The sequence below is a fragment of the Nelusetta ayraudi genome, unplaced genomic scaffold, assembly GCF_046127955.1.
Source record: "Nelusetta ayraudi isolate G7.1 ecotype Tasmania unplaced genomic scaffold, CSIRO-AGI_Nayr_v1 ptg000070l, whole genome shotgun sequence".
Lineage (NCBI taxonomy): Eukaryota > Metazoa > Chordata > Actinopteri > Tetraodontiformes > Monacanthidae > Nelusetta > Nelusetta ayraudi.
The window spans coordinates 1,770,907-1,798,555 of NW_027466120.1; the positions used below are offsets into that span (position 1 = coordinate 1,770,907).

The 27,649-nt window shown below is 43.4% G+C and overlaps 1 protein-coding gene across 1 annotated transcript in view; it reads right to left on the bottom strand.

Moving 5' to 3' along the window:
• Positions 1-27,649, bottom strand: part of cntn3a.1 (contactin 3a, tandem duplicate 1) — a 72,996-nt gene that overhangs the window by 35,793 nt on the left and 9,554 nt on the right. Inside the window, exons 3-5 of the mRNA XM_076042118.1 lie at positions 20,436-20,568; positions 16,952-17,127; positions 7,111-7,206 (exon numbers count right to left, since the gene is read on the bottom strand). Of these exons, the coding sequence (XP_075898233.1) occupies positions 7,111-7,206; positions 16,952-17,127; positions 20,436-20,568 (405 nt within the window). The remainder of the gene's footprint in view (positions 1-7,110; positions 7,207-16,951; positions 17,128-20,435; positions 20,569-27,649) is intronic.

The window sequence follows — 27,649 nt, forward strand, 5'->3', positions numbered from 1 at the left end:
GGAGAGGCTGCATGAGAGAAACACTTGTTTTGTAAGACCTGCACAACTCAAACTCGATTTCTGACCAACAGAACCTTGTTAATTGTTAGAAGTGGACCAACAAAATGAATGTATGAATATATTAAATCAAGAAATGGTCATATTAGGACCCTTTAAGATGAAAATAAGATAGATGGATAGATGGATAGATGGCTAGATGTGTACAATGGGAGAGGATGGAGCTCAGTTTCATGGTCAGATCTCACGAGGTTTCTTCCTTTATGAGCTTATTGGCTTGATCCACAGGACCTGCAGTGAGAACAGCTGTAATATCCTCTCCCTTCTAAATAATACATCCCTGCTCTCATCCTGACGAGGTCATGTATTTTTAATGGCTGTTTTTGAGACAATTTACTGTACTTCGGGGTTGCAGGGCATGGCGAGCTGGAACAACAGCAAATAAGAGGTTACTAATTGGTTAGTTAAAGATTCATGTGAGAAACAGGAAGCAGGGGGAAGGAAGTGGAAAGTGCCAACGGTTGTATTTGAGGATTTGGCTTTAGACCTCTGCGGATGGGCGGTAATGGAGTAATGCAATCACGAATGACAGTGAGTGGCAGATTTTCATTGCGGTTCCATTTAGCCCGGCTATAATGAACAGGCAACATCAATTCCCCTGTAATGATCTGAGTGGAAGGAACAGAAATGGAACATGACAGGCCAAGGACACATTGAATCTAGAGTGGCTTTTGTGCCCAAGTCTGCATTCTAGCAAAGAATATATCTAAATATCTATATAATAAACCATTTTTGAGGGGAAATTATTCATGTGGGGACATTAAATATATATATGTATATATATATATGTATATATATATATACATATATATATGTGTGTGTGTGTGTGTATATATATGTGTGTATACATATATATACACACACACACACATATATATATATATATGTATATATATACATATATATACACACACACACATATATATGTATATATATACATATATATACACACACACACATATATACACATATATATACACACACACACATATATACACATATATATATGTGTATATATACACATACATACATACATACATGCATATATATATATACACATATATATGTATATGTTTTTGTTTGTGTGTGTAAAAATACATGCGCGACATGTGTCAAAGTTTGAGTTTGCAAGCCAAGCCTCTTTTTTTAAAAAACCCAACAGTAACAGCCATTAACTGGGACCATCTGTATTCAAAACACACAAGTCCGCTCCATGAAATAGCTGAGGTCACGCACGCGGGGACAAAAAAAGAAGAATCCCTGCGAGCACTGTGTGTGCCACAGCATCAGACTCTGCTTGGGAGTGGATGCAGTGCGCGAAGGGAACAAGTGATTTCAGCCTTGAGTAAATCTAAAAGGCCGTTTCCATTAGCAAAAGGAGGTCAGATGCATTAGGTCCCGGACTTAGCACAGTCATTCAGACCCTCTGAAAGCCAAGCGCGCCTGGCATCGGATGCAAATACATTACAGTGCAGCGGAGCAACGCAGAGCAAAGAGGAGCGGAGCAGCAACCCCCGGATGCAGGACAATATTGTGTTTCTCCCTCCAAGCACAACTTCCAAGTGCCCCGTGCTCGGAACATCCTTGCCGTCCCGGGCTAATTCATGAAGCTGTCCTGGGGGGTTCCAAGGCATCGTTAACGTGTCATAATGGCATCCTGAATCACGCAGGAGATATTGAAATCCTTTACAGGGGAGATGAGGCACATCTTTGTGTTGTGCTGATCATGAATTATGTCCCGTCAACCTTTATGAGAGCACGTCCCCCACTTCACCCCAGACTGAATTTCAGATGTACCAGGACAAAGCCACTGGTTTGAGGATATTTCTTACACCTCTTTTAGGTTTAAATGTTACTTTTTTCTTTTTACAAATTCTTGGAATAAATCCTTTTAAAGAAATAATACCAATAGGGGAAAAAAATCATCAATTTTTCAAGACATTTATCGGGGCATTCGCAGCAGCATTGTATAGAATGAAACAGAAAGAGTTTACATGAGGATACGTGAATGATCCGTGTGTGGGCCTGTGCATGAAGGCTACGCATCAATGTGTGAGTACGTGACTGAAACGAGACTGAGGAGCATCATTACTGTGGCAGATATGGTTAGGCTTGCCTTTCAGCAAAGATGTCTGCAAATTGCGGATGATTCATCCCAGAGCGCATCCTCAACGTCTCTCTCGCTGAGCATAATCTATGATGACTGCCGCTGAAAATATTGTCAGAAAATGGGATCATTGTGAGCTCGGGACCCGTGTCTCGGAGAGCAGCTTTGATTTGTCACATCGCGGAACAGAAGAAAGTCTGCGCGAGCAAATAAGGGTGTTTGGTTCGTTACTGGTCAGCAGAAGCTCTGGGTGCATTTTGTCTGGCAAGAGGAAAGTTAGCTGACCTCAATTTGACGGAAACCGACCAAGACTGGCAGTTACAACACATTGATGCGCCAAAGTTATTACCAATTGATTTTGGATGCAGGACCATCCTGTTTTTGTCTGACTTTTTTTTTTTTCTGTCTTTCAAACAACAGATTTTATTTTAATTTTATTTTTTTTTAAACACAAACATGTCTTGCAGTGAATTACAATGAAGAGATACAGTCAGTTGTCACCAAGCTGTATTTTGCCTTGAATGCATAACTTTGGTGTCCTCGTCAAACCTAAATGGAATTTTATGAATATAAAATGAGAATGGCCTTGTATGAGACATGGGCTAGGTGTAGCTGGCAACGACCCCTCCACAACCAAAGTTCTCACAAAACTTCAGTCTCCCTGAAACAAAAGGGTGTTTGCGGTCTAAATACGGACTGAGCCTTGCTGACAAATGACAGACAAGACAAACATGAATTATTAAACACAATGACTGAATAAATCTATTAACGCTTCCTTGAGGGGAAAAACATCAAGAGGCAGATATTGTGTTTCCAGTGATTTAGTCAAAACCCAAACGCACTCTGGCACACATCTTGGTAAACATCTACGCTGTGAGTCGCTGTCAAATACAGAGGATCACACTCACAACAAAGCATCCCCAAGTTCTTGAGCAAAGTGCAACATCAGAAGGCCGGGGGCGTCTCATGAATGTTGCGAGAAGGAGTTGAAAAGAGAGATGTTACATTTTTAATCCTAATTTGAATAAAATTATATCCTAAAATCCCCCCCATTGTGCGGCAGCGCAGCAGCAACAGATGACAAAGAGTATAGAAACTCCCGCTGGTAAAAACATCTGTTAGTTAAAGAGTAAAATAAGGCACTTAAGCTTGGCAAGTGACAGGGAGAGCCAGGATTTATGGGATTTCAGAGGTGAACATCGGAACAGCCCAGTGACGCTGAAGTTTGAAGGTTTTTCACCTCAGGCAGACGCAACGCAACTGGGTTCATCTTGTAGCTCAAATGAAAGATAATGATAATGCTCCATACCTCTCGACGAGGTCACCCAGGACTTGTTTTGTTCCCAGAATTAAGCAATGGAGCTCTTTGTTCATCTTTCTTCAAGATGTGAGTATATTTAAGTAGCTCAAGACACCAGTTCTAATGCTCTTGTTCTTTTATGTGCGACAGATGTCAAGTCCAGCACTTCACCCTGTTATACATTCTTTCAAATCTGTAAGTACTTAAGTTTGAATGTCTGTCCCTTTGACACCATGCTATCAGTCTCAAATAATTCAATAGAAATCATCAAAAGAAAAAAGCAGGTACGGAATGCGGCGCCTGGTGCATGCTAAACCGTTTTCAACATTATGTGCATTAAAAGAAACGCAAGGACACCAAAATGAACCAGTGAAATATCATAACTGATTTGTGATATTTCGTATTAGTCATGGCAACTTTGGCCAGCTCTGATAATATGAATCACACCCTTCAATAAGACGGAACAAACTATTATTTAGCGACCACGAAAACTGGCAATGCCTCTCTGCAAGTTGGAAGCAACTCTGCAATTCCGGCCAAAAATCCCTTTAATTGGTCCCCAAACTGGTTTCTAGTATTGAATCTGGGACTCAGAATTCAATACTCCACAGGGACTTGCGGATCAAATAAATAAATGAAAAAATTCAATTTTCAAAACACAAAAGGTGACCCAAAGGAAAACTGTTAGACAACGTCGATACGTTTTCAACAGCAAAAGTAATTGGTCGGGTGTTTACTGGACATTTCCTTCCTCTTCTGACTGGCTCGCAACTAGCGCTCGCACCAAGCGCGTTTTAATTTGTGCAAATTGCCAGAAAGGATTAGGCACATGTAATCTATCCGAGGAGACGTCTGTCAGTGTCAACACATGCCCGCCACCAAAACGCTGCCCAAACCAGAAGGTCGTTCAAAAGGGAAGAGACTCCTCCCCTACGTCAATCCACTTATGTAAAAAGGTTTCATGAGGTTGCAGCCTCCCTCTTTTAAAGTGCTGTCGCAGCCCCTCTGATGGCAGCCAATTCATCAAGCTTGATAACGAAACTCCACGGAATTCTTTCACGTGGGACGCCGTCCAGAGAAAACGTGTGCCGTTTCTCCACAAATGATGAATAAACCATCGGATTCAAATCGCTGTGCCAGAATCTTTTCAAACATCTTCTGATGCCGTCGTAGCACTGCTGCGACTGCGGCCCAACACTGCCCAAGATGTTACTGTTTTTGTTTTTTTTTGGTTTGTATTTAAGCAGGATTCTGTCTTTGCCAATTGGACACCTCAGCAGAAGGGAGAAAGTCCAAAAACAGAAGCGGTTGCTGGACAAGGCTGCCAAACATATGCACGTGGCTCATTGTTCCGGCTCCTCTTGTCAGCACAAGGTGAGATGTCTCATTAAGTTGCATCTATGGGATGAAGCGCTACAGTGAAGGTCTGCCGTTTGAGTTACAACTGCTTGCGTGATAGAAAAAAGACAAATCAAGTCCCTGCAGCGAAACGGCACGCTTTCACACCGCCGCAGCGCACTAATTAGTCAACTCAAACCGACGGAAGAAAACTGTCTTTTTTGGAGCAACACACAGCACAAGCTGGTTATTAACAATGAACTTTTTTGATCCCGAAACAAATTCCGATATACTGAGCAGAGTGGCGTATCAGTCCAGGCTGAATGTTCAGCATAATTGGAACTGCTTTAACCCTGACCCAAGGTCTAAATCAATACCACCCCATGAATTATAATATGACCTCAGGTGGCAGAAATGTTTTGGCTTCATCATAAAATTCTAGACATGAAATTGAGCAAACAGTCTGATCAGATTCCTAAATAGCAACATTTTACTGCTTCAGAGCCATTTAACACATGGAATTTTCTTTCACTAGGTTAACACAGTTACAGGTTGATAAATAATCAGTCAAGACCAAACCTGGCCAGCAGGGGACATCAGGTCTACTGCTCGCCCCAAATAAGGTTTTTGTGAAGTGAAATTGTGGAGGTGACAGGACCAGACTTTTGTTTATCGCAGTCAAACAGATCAATTAGCAATAAAACGTTGGGCAGGTGGCTGCAATTCAAGCCTTGCTACATATCACCGCCTTGTGGTTGTCTGCTATGCGTTTGAGAATTTGAGTAGACTCCTCCTAAAGCCAGTCAGAAGTTAAGCACAAATACTATTTGCACAGAAAAAAGGCCATTGAAAGTTTTTTTTTTTTTTGCAGGGTGTGGGGACACATTTAATCTGAAAATGCCATCCTGTTCAGTTGGAAATTAAAAAAAAAAAAAAAATTCTGACAACTGCAACAAAAGCAAATGTCTTTGGCATCATCTAGGCGGGCAGTGGCTTCTTGCATTTCTTGTATTTGTCGTTGTAGTTGTAGAGCAGTTGTTGCACAGTTTCTTAACAACTTTAGGAGGCTGACATGTTGTGAAAAACAAGTTTCCTGTTCGGTTGCATTCACACCAAACATCACAAGCGTGACAAGAATACATACAAAGTCAATGTACACGCATGATATCCCCTCGTGCGATGCCAGGAAACTGGAAAAATTGACTTTTTTGGGCGACATCGCACCGCACCTTAATTAAGATCCTGTAATGATCGAGGGACGTGGCATTTGCGTTTCCTGCAATCACTTCGCGTTTGGTGTGAACGCACGATGAAAGAGGGTGGCAGGGTGTCTGGTGGAATATAGGAGTCAGTAGCCGGGCGATGAGGCTGCTCGTGAAACCCAAGCAGTGAAAACACAAAAATATACACAGTTAAAGAAGGGAGACGAGTTTCTATACAACTCGTGTCTCTGCTTGTCTCGGAATTCTTGCACAATGGAAACAAGTGTGGGTTGAAGCTCGCTGGTGTCCAAGTGGAGCATGACTTCCAGTTCCAATTTGTCCTTTGAAACTGGATTTCATTTAATTCTATAAGAGAAGCTTTATGCAAAATCTTGTGTGCATTACTCTAAAGTTACAGTAGTGAAGAAGGCAGGTCGCTGCCAGTCATTCTACCATGAACATTTGCTGTGAGTTCACTTGACTGCAGGATCTAAATAACACCGCCTCTCATCTCCCTGAAGTGGGCAGAAGTGCGCGAGAGCGCATCTTGATTATCCAACAGTGGAGCATTACAATCAGCAGGGCCGGTGGAGCAAAAAGCCTCATTGGGACCCCTGTGTAGGAGTTAATAACGCCGGATTCGAAGTTCCATTGATAATGTCAGCGGTGCAAAGGGCCCGAGAGAAGCAAACAAAGCACGTCCAGGGAGAGCCGTTATTACTCAGCCTGGCCGGGCCCCAGCCGCAGACATCCTCCTCAGTCTGCATGCCAAAGTTTCGCCCGGTCCCCGACTGGAAATCAAGCTGACAGGCCCCGAGTGTCCCAAAGTAAAAATGACTCACTCCGCTGACCTCCACAGCGCAAACAAACAGTCAGGAGATCTGAGGGAAGCGCACAAACACAGACTTCCAACTGACCAGATAAATATGGGGACGATGACGAATAGGGGAAGTGATACGGCCCGTCGAGCGTCCCGCATTCTGCCGCAAACTGACGGCGTCTCTTCAAAGGGCTCAGGTATGTGGAGCACAAATGAGTAAGGCCGGAGGGGCAGCGACAGGACAAATACACAAACAAGAGAGACAAATAGGAGCAGACCGATTTACCTCCAGAGTGAGGCGGCGGGCCGCACAGCAGCACCACTCCTTGACCTTCGCGGACCCTCACCGCATTTCTTCTCTGCGTCTTGAAGTTCTCCAAGTCTGAAAAGCAAAAAAAACAAAAAACAGTAATGAACTCATTTCCACACAAACTCTATTAGCGCACAGGAAATAGAGGTGGACGTGGACGGTTTTTGCAGTAAACGCTCGACGCGTCCTTGCTGCGGGCGCTTTGTAATTTCCTATCTGGTGGGACAACACGGCTACAACACCCGAGTGTCACGCCGCCATATGATGCAGAGCTTGTTTTCCGTGAGACGCCCATGCGGAGCTGGCGTAAGGCGCGGGCGGATGAGAAAAAAAGAAAGAAGAAAATGCACGGTGGAGTCTTTAACACCTCTGACTGGAGCAGAAAGCAATCCCTCAAGCATAAGTCATGCATGGGTGAATTTAATTGGAAGCACATATTGTTATCACTTCTTGCGTTTCATCCACTGCGCGCGCGGCAACAATTAAATGACTGAGGCTGAAACATCATTTGTATGGAGAGCAATTACTTGTTGACAACCTGCTGAGAGAAAGCAAATAGAGACGGCGATCCCGGAGCGTTTTGCCTTTTTCCTTCCTCTCTGTGGCTCCCGGGAGATATCGCAGGCGGGCGGCACAGCCGAGCGTGCGCCTGCCATTTAATGGCATAATCAAGAATAAATTCGTAAACAGGGTGAAGGAGTGCCAATCTGACCCTTCCTCCGCGCAATCACAACAGGACGAGCCATAAATACAGTATGCGATCTCTGCAGACCTTGGCAGTAATGAAAAAGTGAGTCAAGCAAAAGCGTTGAAAATTACCCCATGCGGCAGCATTTTTGCTGTTGTTCATTTTTTTTTTTTTTTGTGCTTAACTCAATTTCTTGTTATTTCAACGGCACGCATCGGTTTCGGGAGGGGGATGATGTGCCACCGCTTTCGCACCAGCAGCTCAAGGTGTCAAACATTTATAGCTCTCATTAAGGACTGAACTTAAGAGTTAAGGAACCTTATTTAATATTCAGCAAGTGATTGGGTGTCATTTGCAGACTCGACACCTCCAGCGAACATCTGAGGAACTGAGAGCTGTGTCAAAATGAAAAGGGAGCTACATCTGGCTGCTTTGATCTTTTGAAAAACCGTAAACACGCAATACAAAGCGAGTCGGGGGTACTGAGGGGAGCAATAGTTCAATTTGAGTCAATATGTTGTTGAGCAAAAAAATCTGAATGTAATTTATTTTTTGGTACCTGGAGCTTGCAAGGTATACCTATTAAAGTGGCCAGTGGGCGTACTTAAGAACAATAACCGATGGGGAAAAAGCGCTGAAAGCAGACGCTTGCTGTTTGTTGTGAGGGGCTCCTTCACACGTGCTGACACGCCGGGCAACACTGGCATTAAGCCAAAGTACTTCACAAATTAGGGAAACGTCAAAGCAATGACATTTAATATTGAGCCATTAGTGAGCGCCTGTGTCACATGTCGTGACAATCCATCTAATTGCTGCTTGATATTCGAGAGGCGAAAAAAAAAAGAAAAAACAACAGGTGTCAGTAATAACAGTCGAGGTGCCTCACATTAAGTCATTACAGGACAGAACATTTACGCCATTCCTCAAACAGAACTGTCTTGTTTCACCTTCTATATTCTATATTCTCCAGGCAGGAACTGAAAATCAGCAATTAGGTCGGACCTGAAAGCGCATTGTACTTTAATGAAGCTGATGAGATTAACATGATCTCAGGCCTATTGGGGCCATGTGTGACTCCCTGTATGACAGGAGGTGTGGATGAACAGAGATGTCGGCCAGGTTTGCCACATCACACATCATATGCGTGACATGTCCTCCTATATTTAAAACCACCTGCACGCCCGGAGATGACTTGCCTACCAGCCTGAAAGAGGAAATAAGCCTGTGGCCAAGACCGGAATTGAACAACATTTTGCAATTGGACGCAGATAAGAACAAAATCAAAATTAAAGCTTGAGCCCTCTTAAGAATTTTCATGGCTGCGTAGAATACTAATGGCATTTTAAAGTGGAGGAGAAAGAAGGAAGCCTTTATTAAACTCTGGATGTAACCAGCATGTAATGCAAATTAGCAATTCAAGTTATTTATTTGATTAGATTTTTTTTTTTTTTAGTCTTTGGCTCGCAAAGCCAGTCGAATATCAAATTCATATCCAATTTATGTCCACAAATGAACGATTTCTGATTCCTCCCGCTCTTCGTGCCCCTTTTTCCGCTTACACGCTCAGGTGACAGATCCAATCTTGTGTGGGGCGGGAAAATGCAAGTGGGTCACTCGAACCCCATATTTGAAATCCAGCCTTACCCCTTCTCCGAATTTAGATACACAACTTGTTCAAACACCATGCCAGAATCTTTTTGCATTTGATAATTGCTCATTTCTGTGTTCTTGCACATCCAATTTGCCTCCATAAGTTGGAGTCTGTCGAGTCTGCTCATGTCTCTCCATTGGCCTTTTTTATTTATTTATTTTTGACTGGTAGTTCCATCGCGTGACAAATTAAATTTCATTTAACTGCCTGGGAGGCAAACTGATAACATATTGAAGTGCAGCCACTCTGTTCGGGTCACTACCTGCTGAGTCAGGAGGAACATCCCAGCAGCTGCGGGAGCGACATTTCTGTGCGGTTTAATGTTGGGGATCGTTTGGCCTGACTTTATATTCTGCACACTCATCCAAATGCTGATAAGAAGGGGGGTAAAAAAAAACACTCCCACTATCTTCAGTCAGCTGTTTGTGGTGTCAGATGTGCTGCGGGAGAGATTCGGTCCTCAGTTAGAGAACCAATCTCTTCATGTTTACACAACGTGTGTACGGCTCCTCGTGAAAAAGAGAGCCTCCTTGTGTGCTTTAAGACCCTCCTTTCTTCTGACATCAGCCCATAGTCTCTCAAAATATGCCCACTTTCATTTTCTTTCTTTCCCTGGCTGTCACTGTCTGTCAAGACTTTACCTATTTTCTGCTTTCAGCTGAACACACCATACCAACCTCAGCGCTTTGCTCCTTCCTAGTGCTGTTTTCTTCTCAGATATACTGTAGTTCTTCAACTGATTTCAGACCGTTTGTGTGTTGTTTTTTTATTTTCAAAATTCTTTTTCTTCTTTCTTGAACAATTCCACAGCTTTGTGGCATTTACAGGCATTTGCACTGACTGCTGTCCAGCGAAGACACCCCTGCAAGCGTCTAAAACTCCAACATCATATCAAAACATCAAACGGTGGAAATCATGCGAATGTTTCGGTGGAGCAAATGAAGCCCATTCTTCATGTTTGAGATTCAGATCAGGCTGTCTAAATATTCTAATGAGCAGAGTGAGTAGAATGCACGGCCAGTGCGCTAAGGTACAAGCCTTGTTATCAAATTGATGATTTCACAATCATCTCAGAGAAAAAAAAAATACTGACAGCTAATGGATGTATTTCGCACTGTGAACAACAGACCAAATCGAATTTCACTATTTTCCAAAACCAGGCTAAATAATTCACTCACACTGAGACTGAAGCTCCTGATCAATATTCCTTTGGAGTGTGGAGGGGCCTAAATGAGCTAGACACACTAAAAGCCAACAATGCCTGACAACCCAAGCTGTTCCGCACCCTGTGGATCATCTTATCAAGCCTATCACGGCTCTGCAACTGCAACGTGATTCTCCATGGGAGAGTTGAGGCTATTTTGAGTGCTTTCGGATCCATGAAATTGGATGTGAATTTGCATTTTTGCGGCAGCTTTATCAATGTGACCTATTGCAACGAATGGGAGGTGATGTTGGAGAAGGTAAAACGTGAGCTGAGCTCAAGGGCAGTTTCTGATTTGCGTGTATTTGCCCTTTATAAATTACACACATGCTAAAAAAAAAAACCAAAGTAATGCACCTTTATTCATCCATCTATTTGCTGATATCGATTGTATGCGATGGAGGTTTCCAAGCTCAGCAGGCTGAAATGTATTGCTTAAAAGTATGGATTGTTCAGTTCAACAAATCAAATATTGCTGCCTGCTGATCCCATTTAATAGTACAATTTAGGCATCAGTGTAACAATTGTATTCTTTACTGGAGTCGTTACTCTTTTAAAACATTGTGACTGAGAGTCCCTGATTACAACTAAAGTGCAAATATTCTTGTTTGCTTTTATGAAACTGGAGACTAACTACAACTCCAACAACAGTTGTGGCCCCCGGCATAATGAATAAAAGAAATATAAATATGTATGTGAAAGTTTCAAAAGGACTTTTTTAATCTTGCTTCACTTTCTTCTTCCAGACAGTCAAGGCTGCCCGTAGGTTTCCAAGGAGATGCCTCCCACCCAGCTGTTGTTTAAACAAGAAATGGGACGCGCCTTGGAAGCTATTTTAAAGTATGATAGTTGCAGCCCTTTTCTACTTTACCCACCATGGCTGTCCTTTTACTGTGTTTTTCCAAAGAGGCGAAAAGGGATTTCAATCAAATGTAAAATGAGCACTCTAAATAATGATGAAAGTGTTTTGGAAAGGCAACGTTTGTTGTGTCTTACAAGGATGCCTTGCTCGCACTTCATCAAGTTTCTCTGTGCTCAATAAAAATCCATTCCCTTCAGCTTGATCGTCATGTTTTGCTTTCCGCTCTACACATTCACAGATGTCAGGACAAGGCTATATTCTTGTTAGTTGTCTATGTTTTACCACATGAATGTTCTTAAGGGACTCCTTGAGAGCCAAAAAATTTCTCAAGGGTTAATCAGTTTTTCTTTAGCACAAGCAGAGAATGGAGTCTGCAGAATCCTTGAGGAGCATAAAAAATTTAAACAGAATATTTTTACATGTAGGCTTTGAGTATGTTGTATTTTAGACAATATGAGTTTTCAACAAAAACTTCCCAACACCTCTTTACAGAATGGAGTTTTCTGTGTGTGTGTGTGTGTGTGTGTGTGGCCGTAAAAGTCGTGCTTTGGACCATTGCCATTGTGTTTTCATTTTCTCCACTGTCCAACTGGCGTATAGCTTTGTCATACAAGGGTGTTTATAATTCTACTCGCGGCCAGTGCACTGGTACGATTGTGAAGGAAAACTTTAACAGTTATGAGACGACTTGCGATAATATGCGCACCATGAAGTGCAAGAAGTTGTAAAGGCGTAAAAGACTTCAAGGTTTCAGAGAAATATCAACCTTGCTAATAAAAAACTTTTTTTTAATTTTAATTAATGCATGAAATATTAATAAGCATTCAAATGGCAAATGGTGTAATGAAACTGATTAAAACCTCTAAGCTACATATCTACAAATCAAGACATATGCTGCTACTATAAAGGAAAATTAGAAAATTAATGAGCATTTCCACACGCAGTCAGAAGAGAAATGATTCCAGTAATCCTTATCTTCATGTCGCTCCACTCTGCTCTCACAGAAGCAAAACGCTGTGAAGTCCTAATGGTGAGCGACACACGGCGATCAAAGCGGCTTAATTTGCGCGGAGGGCAACTCAAACTGTCTCCAGATATTCACGGAGTCGCTGTGAAGTTTAGCAACGAGTGGACCGCCCTCCCCGTCACGATTTTGAAACGTAGACGGAGCACTTAGCATCAGCGCGCCAAGTGTCGTCGTCCTTTCTCGAGATGCTGTCGAGCTGAAGACGGACTCAATTTTCACCCGAGGCAAAAGCAGTGAATTAGATGTACAGCAGCTGATGAAAACGGCCGAGGCAAGAAGAAAAGAAAAGAGGGGAGCGATCGAAATCTTGCAAAGTAATTACACAGATAAGAGAGTTCGATTGGACTGAAGCCAGCACGAAAAAAGAAAAAGAAAAGAAAAATGCAGATTGGGGAACAATTACGGGCCAAGATTTAACAGAGAAATCATGAGCGCCAAGATACAAGGTGCTTTCTCTGGGGGGGGCGTTGCTCTCATAAATTCAGTTACTTCAACCTTCATTACAGAAGGTGCTGCCGACGCAGCTTTGGAGTCGGCGCCGCATTAGGCCGCCGCTTTCTCCCTCCACTGCACTCAGCCTGCATGCCGCAGCCCTCCAACCCCTCTGCCCCCCCCCCCTACAATCTGCTGCAAAACGTCCCAATGCGCAGCGGCGAAAATCCTTCCACTCACACCGAAAATATCCTTGAGGGATTAGAAAACTCAATCTGGCTTGATAACCAACTAGATTATTCCTTCCGCGGCGGGCGACGCGAACCTTTTAAACATTTAATTCTTCATTGTCAACAGGATCAAGAACCTTTATGCTCCGAGAAGTTTTAAGCCTCGACCAGATGCTAACGGACGCCATGGAGGCAGCCGTCACACGGAGGATTTAAAAAATCTGGGCCGTCTTGTCGATGACTATTTATACATTGTCCACATGCAACACAGTCTCGATAGAACGGCCCATTATTAGCTGGAACATCCATCATGTTTACTGTTATCGGCAGTGAATAAATAACCGCGGTGTAGATCTCATGGAAAAAGAGGATCCAGTGATTTTAATTTAAGAAAAAAAAAAAAAAAGCTGTGCTAAATGTATCCGCTGCTGTTTTATGTTTTTTCTCCTGCATGTGGAATTTCAATGCAGGAACTATATTAAATGGGCCGACCATTATTAGGTTACAAGGCACGTCTCGCTTTCTGATCGGGGGGGTTATGTATTGCAACAGCACGCGGCGCGGTCTTTGTCTTGTGGAGTTATTGCAAGACGGCGAGAGGCTCGAGCCCCCTCGGTGATTGAAAGGACCATATTGAGCCATTCAAAGTCACAGTCTGTTACAAATGACACGACACCGAATTTCATAACAGGCCGCTCCTCTGTGAATTGTTCCCTTGACCCGGGACCTGCTCAATCATACGGCACACTTAATTAAGTTAAACCAAGAGCAATAAATAAGATGTATGACACGTCGGCGCTCCTCCTCGGACAGAACTCTGTGGCGTACCAGGTAGGCAGAGACCAGCGGCAGTCGCAAAGCGTTCCCGTCAAACCCTCGGGGATTAATGGGAGATGTAAATACCGACCAAGAGGCTGGTGGCAACCTGGCAACAATTTTCCAATAAATGCTAAAGATTTAGCGGCACTCCGGGACACAGTGGCACCGAAGGGAGGATGAACGCGGACGCCTCTGGCGCCGCCGCGCGCCAAAGGAGAGCTCCGCGGCGGCGGCGGCGGCGGCACAGAAACAGATATGAGAATTCAATCTAGCCGCGCCATCTGTTCACAGATATCAGGCCTGTCATTTGATGCGGGCTGCCCGTCAGAGGCCGAGGCCTCAAGTTCACCTTGCCATCAGAGACGCCTTCGACTGTGGTCCAATGAAGGGTGATGGATGAGGGCCGTAAAGCAGCGACTATACGGGTTCTGTCAAGGACCACCTCACCGTCACCGCTGACTTGTGGGAACTTGTGGCCCAGCGTCAGGCAGCCAACTTCACAGACGCTGGGGCTTGAGTCAGTGTACACAAGGAAAAAACACGGAAAGATTGCAGCCGTGTGAGATTTTTTTCTGTTGTTTGTTACAAAAAACCAAATTCTTTGAGGATCCTTCTGGGTCATTATGCTTTCGGCGAAGCAGAACGTTGTATCAAAAGTGCATAATGTGATGTATAAGAGAAACTTTTAGTCTCTGAGAGATAAAAAAGACTTGAATCAACATAGTGAAGGTAAAGTTAATTCAACCCGGCGGAGGTGAAACCGTAAAACTGACAAAAACACAACCGCTCATTATTATTACAATGCGTTGTTGTGCGAGAGATTTTTTTTTGTGCTTCTGACTTTTCAGAATGAGGTTATTATCCATCTTCCTGAAGACAAGATAAAGCTTTACTGATGCCGCTCGCACCAGGGAAGTACGCTCGTTACTGCCGCTCGCGAGTCAGAAAATGAGGACAAACAAAAACCACCTGAGTGACAGATAAGAATGAGAAAAGATGAAAAGACGGCAAAAACAATAAAATACAATATGACTGAAGACTATCTACAGTGTGCACCTTCGACGAACAAAAATTATCAGTGGCCCACTGCGCTGAAAACTCCTGCAGGTGGGATGAATATCGGCTCGACGAACAACCTTGAATCGCTGCTCTTGTGTGTATAATGACCCGGCACCTCTTTCGAATCTGTGGAGCCACAGCAACAACACATCTTCACGCTGACAATACAAACCACAAATAACTACTTTTACTGGCATTTACAGTAATTTCATTAAATCCCAGAGTTTGCTTGGCATTGTTGAACTGTAGCAAAAACAAATCAGAACTTTCACCCCCGTTTTTTCTGTTTTTGTTTTTTAGTGCAACATTTGTCTGCATCTGGGGGACAACTTTGTCTTTTCAAGCCCAGTCTTTGGCTGGACTGCGCATATAAAATTGCATTATTAGGCACGTAAACTGTTTACTGTGCTCCGTGGCCACGGCGGCAAATTACTGCACAAATTTGGGACACAGAGGGGGGACAATTTTACGAGCAACAATTAAGGGGAAACAACGTGAAAACAATAAAGGCCAACAGCAATAATGGCAATGAAGCACTTTTAAAAAAGTCCAGGCCAGGGCTCGTACAGGCAGGGGAGCACCACACTGGATTATGGTACTATAAACAGCAGGCTACATTTGAAAGGCACTATATGCAAAATCATTTCATCAGCCAACGCTATCGTTATTGGTTGCCACAACAAAGCAGGTCACCGCCGGCTTCTAGTGCTGTGCCTCATGGCCAATGTCAAGTGATGGAGGAAGTGTGCGATGCATCAAGCCGCAGGGGACAAAAGCTAAGAGGGACCCTCTCGGCTTCTTTTCCAGTTTTCTAGTGTCTATTCGCAGCCAAATTAGGATCAGAATCAGGGTCTCTTTCTCTGGCGTTGTGCTGGTGAGGCGGATGTACAACATATGATTACATCCTGAAGGTTAAGTTAAGGCAAGTGGATTGATTTCTTTCAAAACATCTGAAAGGCTTCTTCTTCTTCTCCTCCTTCTTCTTCTTCCTCTTCCTCTTCTTCAGAAATAAAGAAGCCTTCTGGATAAAAGGCAACTGTCTTCAGGTTAACAAAAACCAGTTCAGTTCCCTTGGCTTATCTTTCAAGAGAACCTTTGCAGACATACGTACATATAGTAAGGTACACTGAAATGCATTGTCCATGTCAGTACTTCCCTTTAAACCAACTGTTGCCACAGTCTCTCCTGATTGACAATAAACCAGTTTATTGTGGCTTGTAGTCGAACCTGAACCAGAGGAATGGGTTTCTTCCTTTGCATCCATGAAGCACGATTCCCTCTAACAGGGGTAACAGTAGTGTTCTTGTTGGCTGCACGATATCGAAATCATTGCAATAAAATTTTTCACCAGGCAACAGCGTCACTGTTCAGCTGAAGGAGCCGTTCTCAAGCCGCCTCGCCGTACCTTATAATCTACAGTGAACTCACCAGGCAGCACCAGTTACCAGCAGTGTGACTGGTTGCAGTCTCAACACCACACTAAGCACAGCCTGCGGTCAATGCATTTATGAAAAACAAGTGGCAACATGTAAAAAAAAAACATACCTGTGGGCACGGATAGAGGAATTGTGGGGAACGTGTCCAGCGACAGGCAGCGTGGTAACTAAAAATAAATCAATTGGTGGCAGATGGTCATTTATTGGTGGCAGGAGGCCAAAAATAAGGGAATGTTTGGCAACACCGAGAGAACTGGCCGATGGTTGTGAAGGAAAGGGAGGAGATTTGCATACACCAACATCAATGTGCAACCGGGTGTCAGGATGCCAATGTTCTGCACGTAGTAAAAATTTTCTTTGAATAGATTCAATAGATTTTTTGATAGAAATACAGCAGCCGAGTACTTACACGCGATGTGGAGGCTCGCCTCCCGGCTGACAATGGTGCCAAAGGAGTTCGACGCCAGGCACTGATAGATTCCCACATCTTCGTCTTTATTCAGGCGGCTGATGTGCAAGTTTCCGCCGTTGAGAGAGAAGCGCGATCCGGGCCGAGCCTGGACGAAGGAGTCGTTGAGCTTCCACCTGCAGGCGTCGGAAAACAACCAAAGAGCTGGTCAGGGAAAAACAGGAGCTTTAGGGAAAGTTTTCCATCCATGAACCAGGCCCGCCGTCACATGTTTGCGCCGCATCAAAAATGTAATCAAAGTGAGATGCAATCTGCAATAGAACTATTCAAAAAAATATGTCCTTCAGTTGTGGCTTTTTGTCCTCCCAAATCAAACGATCTGTATTCTCTCAACATTTCCCTTTTCTTTTCTGTCTGTTTATCCCTCAGACAGCGGCAGCCACATAAAGGGGGCCCTTTGAACCAGCATCAGAAACCGTCCCTGGCAATTTTGATGATCGCCAGACCACAGGGCCAAGGAACAGGGCTGCTGAAGGGAAAAGAAGGAGGCCGAAGAGCCGCAGCGTAATTGCGCATTTTGATTAAACCTCTTGTTTTGAATAAACTGCCAAATGTGCGAGGGGGAAATCGAGGCCTGCGGAATTGCATTAAATCTGAATCCGACTTGTTTTGGAGACAAAAAACCCCTGTAAACGTATTCAGGTGCATTTTATCAGTCGCACCGCTCGATGAAATTGTCTGCATTACAACCAGGGAAACACAGTGCGCGCAAATGGCACTTTCATTCACGAGTTAAACTGCGGTCCAAGAGAACGAGAGTGGGAATAGGAGGAAAAACACGGGACTGCAGCAAAGAAAGAATAACGAGTGGGCAGAAAATGGGAGGAAAACCGATTTGCAGAAGGAGGAATGCGGAGAAATGAGGGAAAATGTCCCGATTACGTTGAATGTTTGCTGCTCGGGCTTGATTAGATTTTCCAGATCCCAAAAAGGAAACTTGGGGATTGTGTTCCCGACTTTCTCCTCCCTTTTGTCAGTTAGAAGGATTTAGATGAGTAGAGTTGGAGGAGGGGTTGATGAAGCCAGGGAATTGGGCATCACAAGCAGCCAAATGGTGCTCGCAGCAGATTGGCTGATTAGATTGATTTAGTGATTGGTGCTGCAGCTGGAGCAGGTCCAGGAGCTCCAGATGAGACAAATTAAGCCGCCGTAGTGACAACTTGTACTGGCGTCGCCATGGCAGCAGTTTTGGTCTTTAGTCTTAAACACATTAATTCGCCAGTGGCACCTCTGACTCCTCTCTGACCGGCGTTTAGTCACCCACCATATGGTGGAGCAAGATGGCTTTCAAAAGTAATTTCCAAATGTGGCCCAAACAATCCCTGGCCAGCCATTGGTCGCAGAAGGACTGTAAGTTCATTCATTCTGAATTATTTGCCACAACTTCGTCCTTACCAAAGTTATGTCAGTCTATGCCAAAACCGAGATAAATGCGCATCACATTTGGGATAACGTCCGAGCCAAGTTATCCGCAGGGGCCAGAATTCACTCTACAACAAACAGCCCCAGTAATTAAGACCTGCACACAAACACCTTTTATCTTAAAAGTGACCAGGAAGGCTGCAAGGCAACAGCTGCCAGCGCTTACTCTCTGTTTGTCCCCGATAGCAGACGCACAACAACTGAAATATTAAAAATCATGGCAATGCATAGTTTCACCTCCCTTACTTCACTGAAGACACACTAAATTATTACAATTATTTTGTGAAGTGTTGCCATATTTCATGATATATTTTGTTGCAACATGCCAAGTTACCAAATCAGAGTACTGTTCAGAAATTGAGGGTGCTTGCATGGGTACAGCAGGAATGCAGCATTTAAGCAATAGCCAAAACCATGTTGAAATTTTCGACTAGCTAAAGACAGCGTACGGCCCCTAAACTCAAAAGCAATATAATTGACAGCTTTGAAGAAAAACATGGCTTCTTAAAGTGGGTGAGTGCCGCGGCACCCATGGTACAGAAAAATCCAAATGAAGAACAAATGAGTGGATGTTTTCAGCTGTGCATTTGAGTGAGATAAAGTACAAGAGATTAGTTTTCAGGTTATGGGCTGTGTTATGTGGTTCTATTATTTATTAAATTGAACAGAGTTTGCATGGATGTTTTTCCATTTGAATAATAATGATGATGATTATTATTATTATTATTATTAATTAAAATCTGATATCTCAATAATCAAACAAATTCAATCAATGTTGTCATTTAATAAAGTTACACAGTTATAGCAGGATGTTAATTGTAAAGATATCGTAAATATAAACTGTGGCGAGTTGAAATTAACGAAGCAATTTTAGGGGTGCCACAGATGAAAGAAAAAAAACATTTACAGGCGTGTCTCAAAAAGAGTTTTAGAACCACTGTTGGTTGGGCACATTTTCTTTTAATGAAAGAGCATATTATAGTAAAATCTGATTTCAAATAGAGCTGCGCACGCTGATAAAAGTTTGACTGAGTGGAGTAAAAAAAAAAAAACAGATTATGCAGATTTGATTTATGAATTGATTTCCATTTCTTTACTGACAAAACTGCAAGTATCCACATACTAATAGAGCAACCAACGGATTGTGAAATAATCCATGCGATCACAGCGACCGGATCTTGTAAGTTCATTTGGATTCGTGTCTGCTGGGCATAACATCAAGGATCTTCAAGCTACATTTATATTTATATGCTGCCGTTATGAGAGATCATTTCAACCCATTACAGAATAAACGCTTGGCTTTCCAATTTGCATTTAATAATGGTGAAAGGCGTGCAAGCGCTACGCGGCCCCATTTCGAAGGACTACGCAAATTTATCGCTTTTGTGCTTGATGTACTTTAGAGCAAATTATCGTTTGTCATTTGTTTTCATTTGTCATCCTGTTAGCGGCGGAGGCATCAATTTGTTTCAAACACAATTTTCCATGGGACTACTCAACCTCGCAGGACCGGCGCGGCGAACACGGGCGACAAATAGAGGCAGCCTTTACTGCACCTGAGTCCACAGGGTTGATTCCAGTCGTGTTTATCACGCGGTATTAGCCTCTGAATCGGCTGCCCTGCAGCAGGCCCCGCCCAGCCCTCGGCACTCATAAAACTCTAGCAGGAACCATAAAGAGGCAACTCTGGCATCTTCTGACATCATTTCGGATAGTTTGCGCCGGTGTTTTTCCGCAGTTTCCCTGACCGCGACACTGGTTACTTGATCCTCGCATGTCGCTACCGACGCTACTGAGAGAAAAGAGACGAGAGCAGCAGCACAGCTGATCAATGTTCACTGGCCAATGTAAACAGATCGACGAGCTGTGGCTTTGGGATTTTGAGGATTTTTTCCGCGCTATCTCTCCCTAACTTTTACGGCTCAGGCTGGACTCCAAGACTGTGTGAAATGAGTCACATGAGATGGCAGAAACCATGAGAAGTCATGTCGGCCGGCGTCACCTGTAGAAGGGCGTCGGGTGTCCTTGGGCCTCGCAGCTGAACACCACCTCTCTTCGATTCTCTCCAGGATGAAGTGGGAACACCACACTGCCGGGCTGTTTGGTGAACGTGGGCCTCAGCAGGACTCCACTTCCTGCACGGACAAGCAACAAAATGGCATCAGCTTTGATGTTGCGGTAGGCCTGGAAACCAATTTCCACTTTTTCTTTTTTTTTTTTCCGCCACTGTTCAGTAGATTTCCAAGGCTTCCGGGGAGGAGAGTGTGGAAGAGGAAGCCAAGTGTAAAACTGAACAAATGAAAAGAAAGTTTAGACGCCATAAAAATCAATGTTTGGCACATATCCATCAGTGAAGCCCACATTACTCATACGAGTTGTGAAAGTTGCTGCATCCCTCGGAGGCTGTATAATCAGGCTGGTAACCTTGAAAAACTTGAATGCAAACACTGCAACGTACACATAGCGTGCGCACATACACACACAGAAATAGACACAGTTTAGTTTCAGGAAAAAATCATCAAACATTCAAGACCTATCGCATAATGCCAAGACATCAGCGACAAAATGCGTGGGGAAAAAAACGGAAAAAATAGCAAAAGTAATGTCTACTTGTTTTACCCTTTCCATCATCCCAAAACACATACCAACAAGTAAACTGCATGGGAGAAACTAAATCAAAATAATGTAAAAAAATAAATTAAAAAAATTTACTGCGACAACAAATAACAGAGTAAGACTAAATTACCCAAGGGCACCGTCTGATTGTCTTTTGCAAGGGAAAAAATAAACAAGAAAGCGCTGGCAAAGAGACTGCAGTGTGTGTTGTGTCACCGCTTTCCTCGTAAATTATGAGTGAGCGCTTGCTGTGAAGGTAGAGCCCTCTGTAAGGCTGACCCACGGGGCAGTCATCACCTCAGTGATGGAAGCAGATTTAATTTGGATTTGTCAGAATCCATTTGCATTTGTGAAATGGCACAGGGGTGGCCGAGCTCGGCTGGTTCGGCTCGAAGTCATTTTGTACAAGAGGCGAGGTATCCTTTGCAGGTCTTGAAGGCACAGTGAAAGTGCGGGTTTATCCCAAAGATTTAGAGTAGCTCTCAAGAGGGGCGGAGCTGCTTGACAAGGGACCTTGTAAACTGATTGTTCCTCTCCACAAGGATGAAAACCCTCTCAGCAAGCTACACAAAATAGCGAGCCGGCTAATTATAATCTCTGTTAGATGGAGCATGTCCCACACGACGATGATGATTGATTACCAGAAAACACATTTTATACACTTCACATTTTTTAAAAAAAGAAAAAACTCAAGCCTGATGCACAGGATAAATAATGAAGTCTGGTGAACAACTGCGATGAATATGTGTAGCTTATAAAATTGATGAACGATTCCAGTTATCAAGCCACAAACGTTTAAATTCACTGTCATATTGAAAAATTCTCAAAATGAGGCTGAACCTCGTCCTTTCCTCATTATTATTCATAGGCACTTTAATTCAATGCAATTTAAAGGTCGGAGTTACAATGCTGTTAAATCCAGAAATAGCTAAAGTATAAAAGTCAGAACAGGACAATTTTTATGGACATTTTCATAGCATTTTTTTTTTGGATAACGTGGAGAGTAAAGTGAAGAAACCTTGATCGAAAGGGGATCTTGTGCGCTCTGCTGTACTGGCTGAGTGCTGCTGAGCAGTCAAGGCTTCATTTATCATTTACTGTGTTTTAGAAAAGAACACAGGAATAATGCCGCGTATACCATCGCTGGTGTCATGCCGTCACGTCCACAAGGCCTCCTGCCCCATCAAAATGCAGCAGTATATTTAAGTGTTGTCTCCAAGGATAAAGAAGTTCAACTGAACAGATTTCCTTTCATGATAAACTTATCAGCAAGTGATACAACACAATAGCATTCCGTAAACAAAAGTATTTTCAAAATAAGACATTTTTGTGTCATTGCTCTTTTTATTTTTACATTCGATACAAATAAAACAACACCCCTCATCCCAACCACCTTACGAATCAAAACATTGTTGGCATGCAGCGAGTGATTTATATTGTGTATTCAGAATTGCACCTCATGCTTTCCCACTTTGCATCCCGGCTGTTTCAAAGCTTAGGTGCAAACACCACCGCTTGCGTTGCCCCAACAGCACCCGCACCAAACCGCATCAACTAGAACAGAACATTTTTGCATAAGCCTGCCATGTGCTGCATTCGTAAACCAGCCAAAGTGGACTGCGAGAGCTCAAGTCCGACTCAATATTCAATTAACGGGGAATTAATCAGCAGCAGTATTTCCTTGAGGTGGTTATTCGTAGTTATTGCACTGCTGAACCTGGCCTGATCTTTGCCACTACCATGGCAACTGTTATTATAATGTTGGGTATGTGTCAGAATAATAAGAAGGGGTTGAGCTCCGGGGGCTGGTACCTTGGGGCTCGGTTCAAACTGATGCAAATGCTCTGAAACTCTTTCATAGCCATAACAGGGAATTAATGCTAAAAATGGAAGGCGGTGGAGGTTATCGTTGCAAGGCCTGCTTTTCTGTAAGAAAACACTTACATAGAACCTACAGCGACCACAATAAAATACAGCAAAATTCAAGACTTTTCCGAATGTTGTTGTTGGGTGTATGTCGGGAGTGCCCGTGGAGGCAGAAGTGGTGAATTATTTTCCTTCAGAGCGCTAGATCTGCTGATATATTGCCCGGGATAGAGTCGTGTTGAAAGAGCAAGTCAGAATGTGTTGGCGGTCCAACTTTGTGCAGCCGCCAGAGCGCCGCCGGAGCAGAGCGATGAAAAAAAAGGGCTCTATCTGAGAAGTGCACTGATGGAGAATCCTAACGGGAAGTTGCCTGCACAATGCCAGTGGACAGAGATGGAGGTCATTATGAAAGAGTCCTTTGGAAAAGAAATGGGCCGCCTCCACTCGTATCCATCACCTGGTGCCAGATGGTGATTCGCGCAGTCGCGTTGGAAGGCTCCGCAGACAAAAGCAACACGAGGGGAAGGCAGAGGGAGCTGTTTAGGAGGCTGAAATAAAAACTAATCTCGAATTCAATACTAGCTGACAGCAAATGAATTCGTCCAGCTTACCTCAGCATGAATAAACAGGCGGATGGGGAGTCGACTTGCGGGGGAGGTATCGGCCGTTTGTGAGGTCCCAAATCCATTCGTTTCAGCTTAAGGTTTTATGCATCAAAAAAAAAAAAAAAGCCAATCTTGCTTTCTAAAGCATCTTTCCCCTCTGCCCGGCCTGATAAGCTATACCTTTAAGGTCTCTCATTCAGAGGCAGCAAATGTTCCTCCAGAGCCTTGCAAACTTTGGGTTGTTTAAGGCGTCTTATAGATTTGTTCACATCTAAGGCTGAAAATTATCTGTGTTTCTAACACGGGCATATTGAAATGCTATAATAATAATTAAGTAAAACACGTATATTACTCTGATGAGAAAACAAACAAACGAAAAACATTAATCAAGGAGGCTTCCCCTTTAATTGCACTGATCGAATTGCAAGTGACAGTCGGTAAGAAGACCAATGTGCCTGGTGTATTCCCAGGCAATATCCCAGCATGTCACACCATTCTCCAACTAATCAAAGCTTATGCTTCTGAAATTCAATACTCTTGTGTCCAGGGTATTCAAAGCCATGTTCACTGGGAAAACACGCAATTGATCAGCTCCAACTCCATGTGTGGGGAATGGCAAATTAAAGCTATCCTTTGTTGTTCTATACACGTCTGCATTAACTCGGGAGCGCGCTGCTTCCCAGAGTGCAATTTGTCACCTAATGGTAGCAATATTCCCACCTTTTCTTCCTCAGGTTCAAATGTTGTTTGTCATTTACCAGATGCTATGGTCACAGCTAATGGAAACATTCATCATGCCTTAAAAACATGCGGTAATGTTTTCCGACCGTAATAACGACTGAAAAGAAAAATGATTTGACCAGAGGTTAGCGGTTTGACTTTCGGCGCAATGCAGAACGAGGACCTCGTAAACATGTCTGACAAAATGTGACTTCTAATCTCCTAAATGCTCTTAATGAGTTGTGAAAGAAATATATCTCCTCTGGTTGTTCTAGTCCTGTGAAAGTAAGCACTTTCTAATTCAACTCGGGTTAATGTCCGGGATTAATGTGGCACTAGATTCCAAATGACTTGGTGGCAACTACTTATCTTGTAATAATTGCATAATTACTTCAATGTCTTTTCCTCACACAAGTCTGTGGAGCATAGATCTAAAGGTCTATAATGTCAACATTAGCTGAGAAATTCTATAAAAGATAACGGCCGAGACATCAGTATAGATTACTATTTAATTAATATGGATATTTTTAGTACACAGTATTTACTGTATGTCAATTTCTGTAACCACGTGTTCATTCAATGATTTTTCACCCCAATGCCAAAAGGCATTGGGAAAGAACAATCATTTTGGAATATTTCTCATCTTTATATAAGTTCATAAAAGGGATAAGCATGTTCACAAACTGGGCTGCAGTCATCGCTGCTTTTAACATGGGGGAAGGGTCGCACGACATAGGAAATGTACTTTCACCAGCTGGTCAGAATTTACATTTACATTTACACCTGCTCCAAATAAACATTGGCTCAAGCGTCGACCTGGCTGGGAGTATTTCATTGTGAATACTTAACAGGACACATTAACATTTTCTTAAGCCTGTCTTTGAACGGCTGCTGCGTTCACATTCATACTTGATCCGCTGCTTGTGTTCACCACCAGAAGGAGAGGTATTTGTGAAAAATGCATGGGTTCAGGAGGATTAACCTTGAATATTCTCTTGCTCAGCAAGAACACATTGTCTAACATTTTGTGCGGATTTCAAAGACACGTTTCAGCTTGGCCTCACTTTGATTGCTAAAGCTTACAAAAGCTTCACAAGAGCTGAAAAAGTTTAGCGTGCACGCGCAAGTCTGGATGAACCCATTTGAATGAAAGGGAGGACATTTACATATGGATCTATTGTGTTGTGTTTTATGAGTCATGATTGCAGAAAGTTGCACAGCAAGACATTTATCATTCAGTGAAAGCTTTACCAAAGCAAACTGTCACAGTCACGTCATAGCTTTGGTGAAAACACAATTCCAACATGTCATTCAGCACAGTCAGGGGTCAATCACTCCACTTGCTGTTGGAGGTGGGGGTTTTTTTTGTTTTTTTTTGTTTTTTATTCCTTAGCGAAGCACAAAAACGCAGGCCTATTCCTTAAAGGGACTTTTTTGTTCCTAGTGTACGGCATTAAAAGCGGCAACTGTGGATTTGTTTACATTTCTTGTGGAGCTGCTGCTAAATATAGACCCACTATACCAACTGCAGGTGTTTTGAGAATGCACCTGCCAAATATCTTCAAGGCAGGTGCTTATAAATTCCTGAAATCAACATCTTCTGTGAAATTATTCATGTTGGTGTGCAGTAATGGGGAATGCGCACTGTGAGCGACACAACAGGGTCTTCATTTCTGTCACAGAGGCTGCACCCCCCCAATGCTGAAATGCTGAATATAATGGTATGTACATATTTATTTAGTATTTTGTGTTCCATCAGATATTCCTCCGTCCATGGTGGGCGATATTACAAGGCAACATTTGTAATAAATGGAATTTTCTTCCCTGCAGGAAAATGGGAGGGTGGATTTAGCAGTCGGTGCAACGAAGGTGAAACCAAACCACTCCTTGAAGATGGAGACTGTTGATCCGAACCCAGAGGAGGCCTGCTGCGAGACGGCATGCGTGCAGGTCAAACTACAACCGGCTGAGCGTTCTTTGTTGCTACGCTCTCGCTCTCTTTCACACATTCAGTCACTCCCTTGCACGCCCTTGCTTCAGGCTGTTTAGAGCCATCGGGGGGGTTAGGGAGGGGGGCTGGTTAACTTTGGATGAACTCACTCAGGGAATTATTTCCTCTTTGGCCCCGTTGCTCTTCCAATCGAGCTGATACCTACAGCTGAGGGTCCAGATACGCCACCTGACCCCTCAGTCCAACTCGCTTGCTTTGTCTGGCCACTGGTGCACATCAGCACACTAAAGGTCCCTATCACGTCTAGTGAGAAAGCAGAATCTTTGGAGGTCTGCCGTAATATTGTGCCTTTCTTGTCCTTCGAAGCAAAGCATGTGTAATGCAGCCCCACACTGAATATTAATGCCTGGTGATTTTGTATTACCGACGGTGAGTGTGTGCCTCAGGAGTGAGGCAATGGTAGTGCAACACCACCGTGCTTTTAAGAAACGATCTGCCCTTTGCTCCTCTTCCTTAAGCACAGCCTTTCTCCCAGCCGATACCTCTGAATGTGATTTATCTAATGTGTCACGCTGACCTCGGCCCTGAATTGTCCAACTGAACCTGACCGTCTGAGGTCAAATCTGCATCCAAAGGGTCGTGGAACTATCTGCAGCGTCCACCGCTCTCAACATTTTTGCATTTTTGAGTACTTGAGGGGGTTGCGTTGCTTTGGGAGCGTGGTGTGTTTTTCATTCCATGGGGAGATGCAATTCCCCCAGGGAAAGCCTCATTAGGTATTCATTGATGTGCTTTGGATTGAGAGATAATTGGTGCTAATTGTCTCGCACGCAAATGTGGGCGCCAATGTTCTGCCATGCTTTTTAAAAGAGATATGCATGCACGAACAAACAGCGGCAGACGCAATCACAAAACACACCAACACGCATGCATGCGCACTAATTATTTTAGGTCCCGGCACAGAGGAGAAGCTGTTGATTTGAAGCGCCGCAACAAGAAAGATTACTCATTCTGGAGATACGCTGCTGCTTTAGGAGACAAAGCCTCCATTCATCTCGGCCTCAATCTCAGACATTCAGCGGAGAAATAACGTTCCACCAAGAGCATTTTGTAAAGTCAGAAAAAAAGAATGGCTACTGTTAATTAGGGGCAAGATCACTGACAAAATTTCTATTCGATTACCAGCAGAATCCAAGTTTCATGGCCCAACTGGCCATGAAACTGTCAGACAGAGGGAGAGTCCTTTGAAGAAAACTGGCATGATATTTTAATAGGTTTTAGTGGTGGGAAAAGAACAGAGGAACACATTCCCGCCATTAGTGAAGGATTCATTTACCTGACAATTACAGACATGGACTGCTATCTTTTGTGGGGGGGAAAAAAAAAAAAAAAAAAAAAGAATTCAATTGTGCCAAAAGCTGTTGGGCACATTTGAACTGCAAAGTTGATCATTTTTTA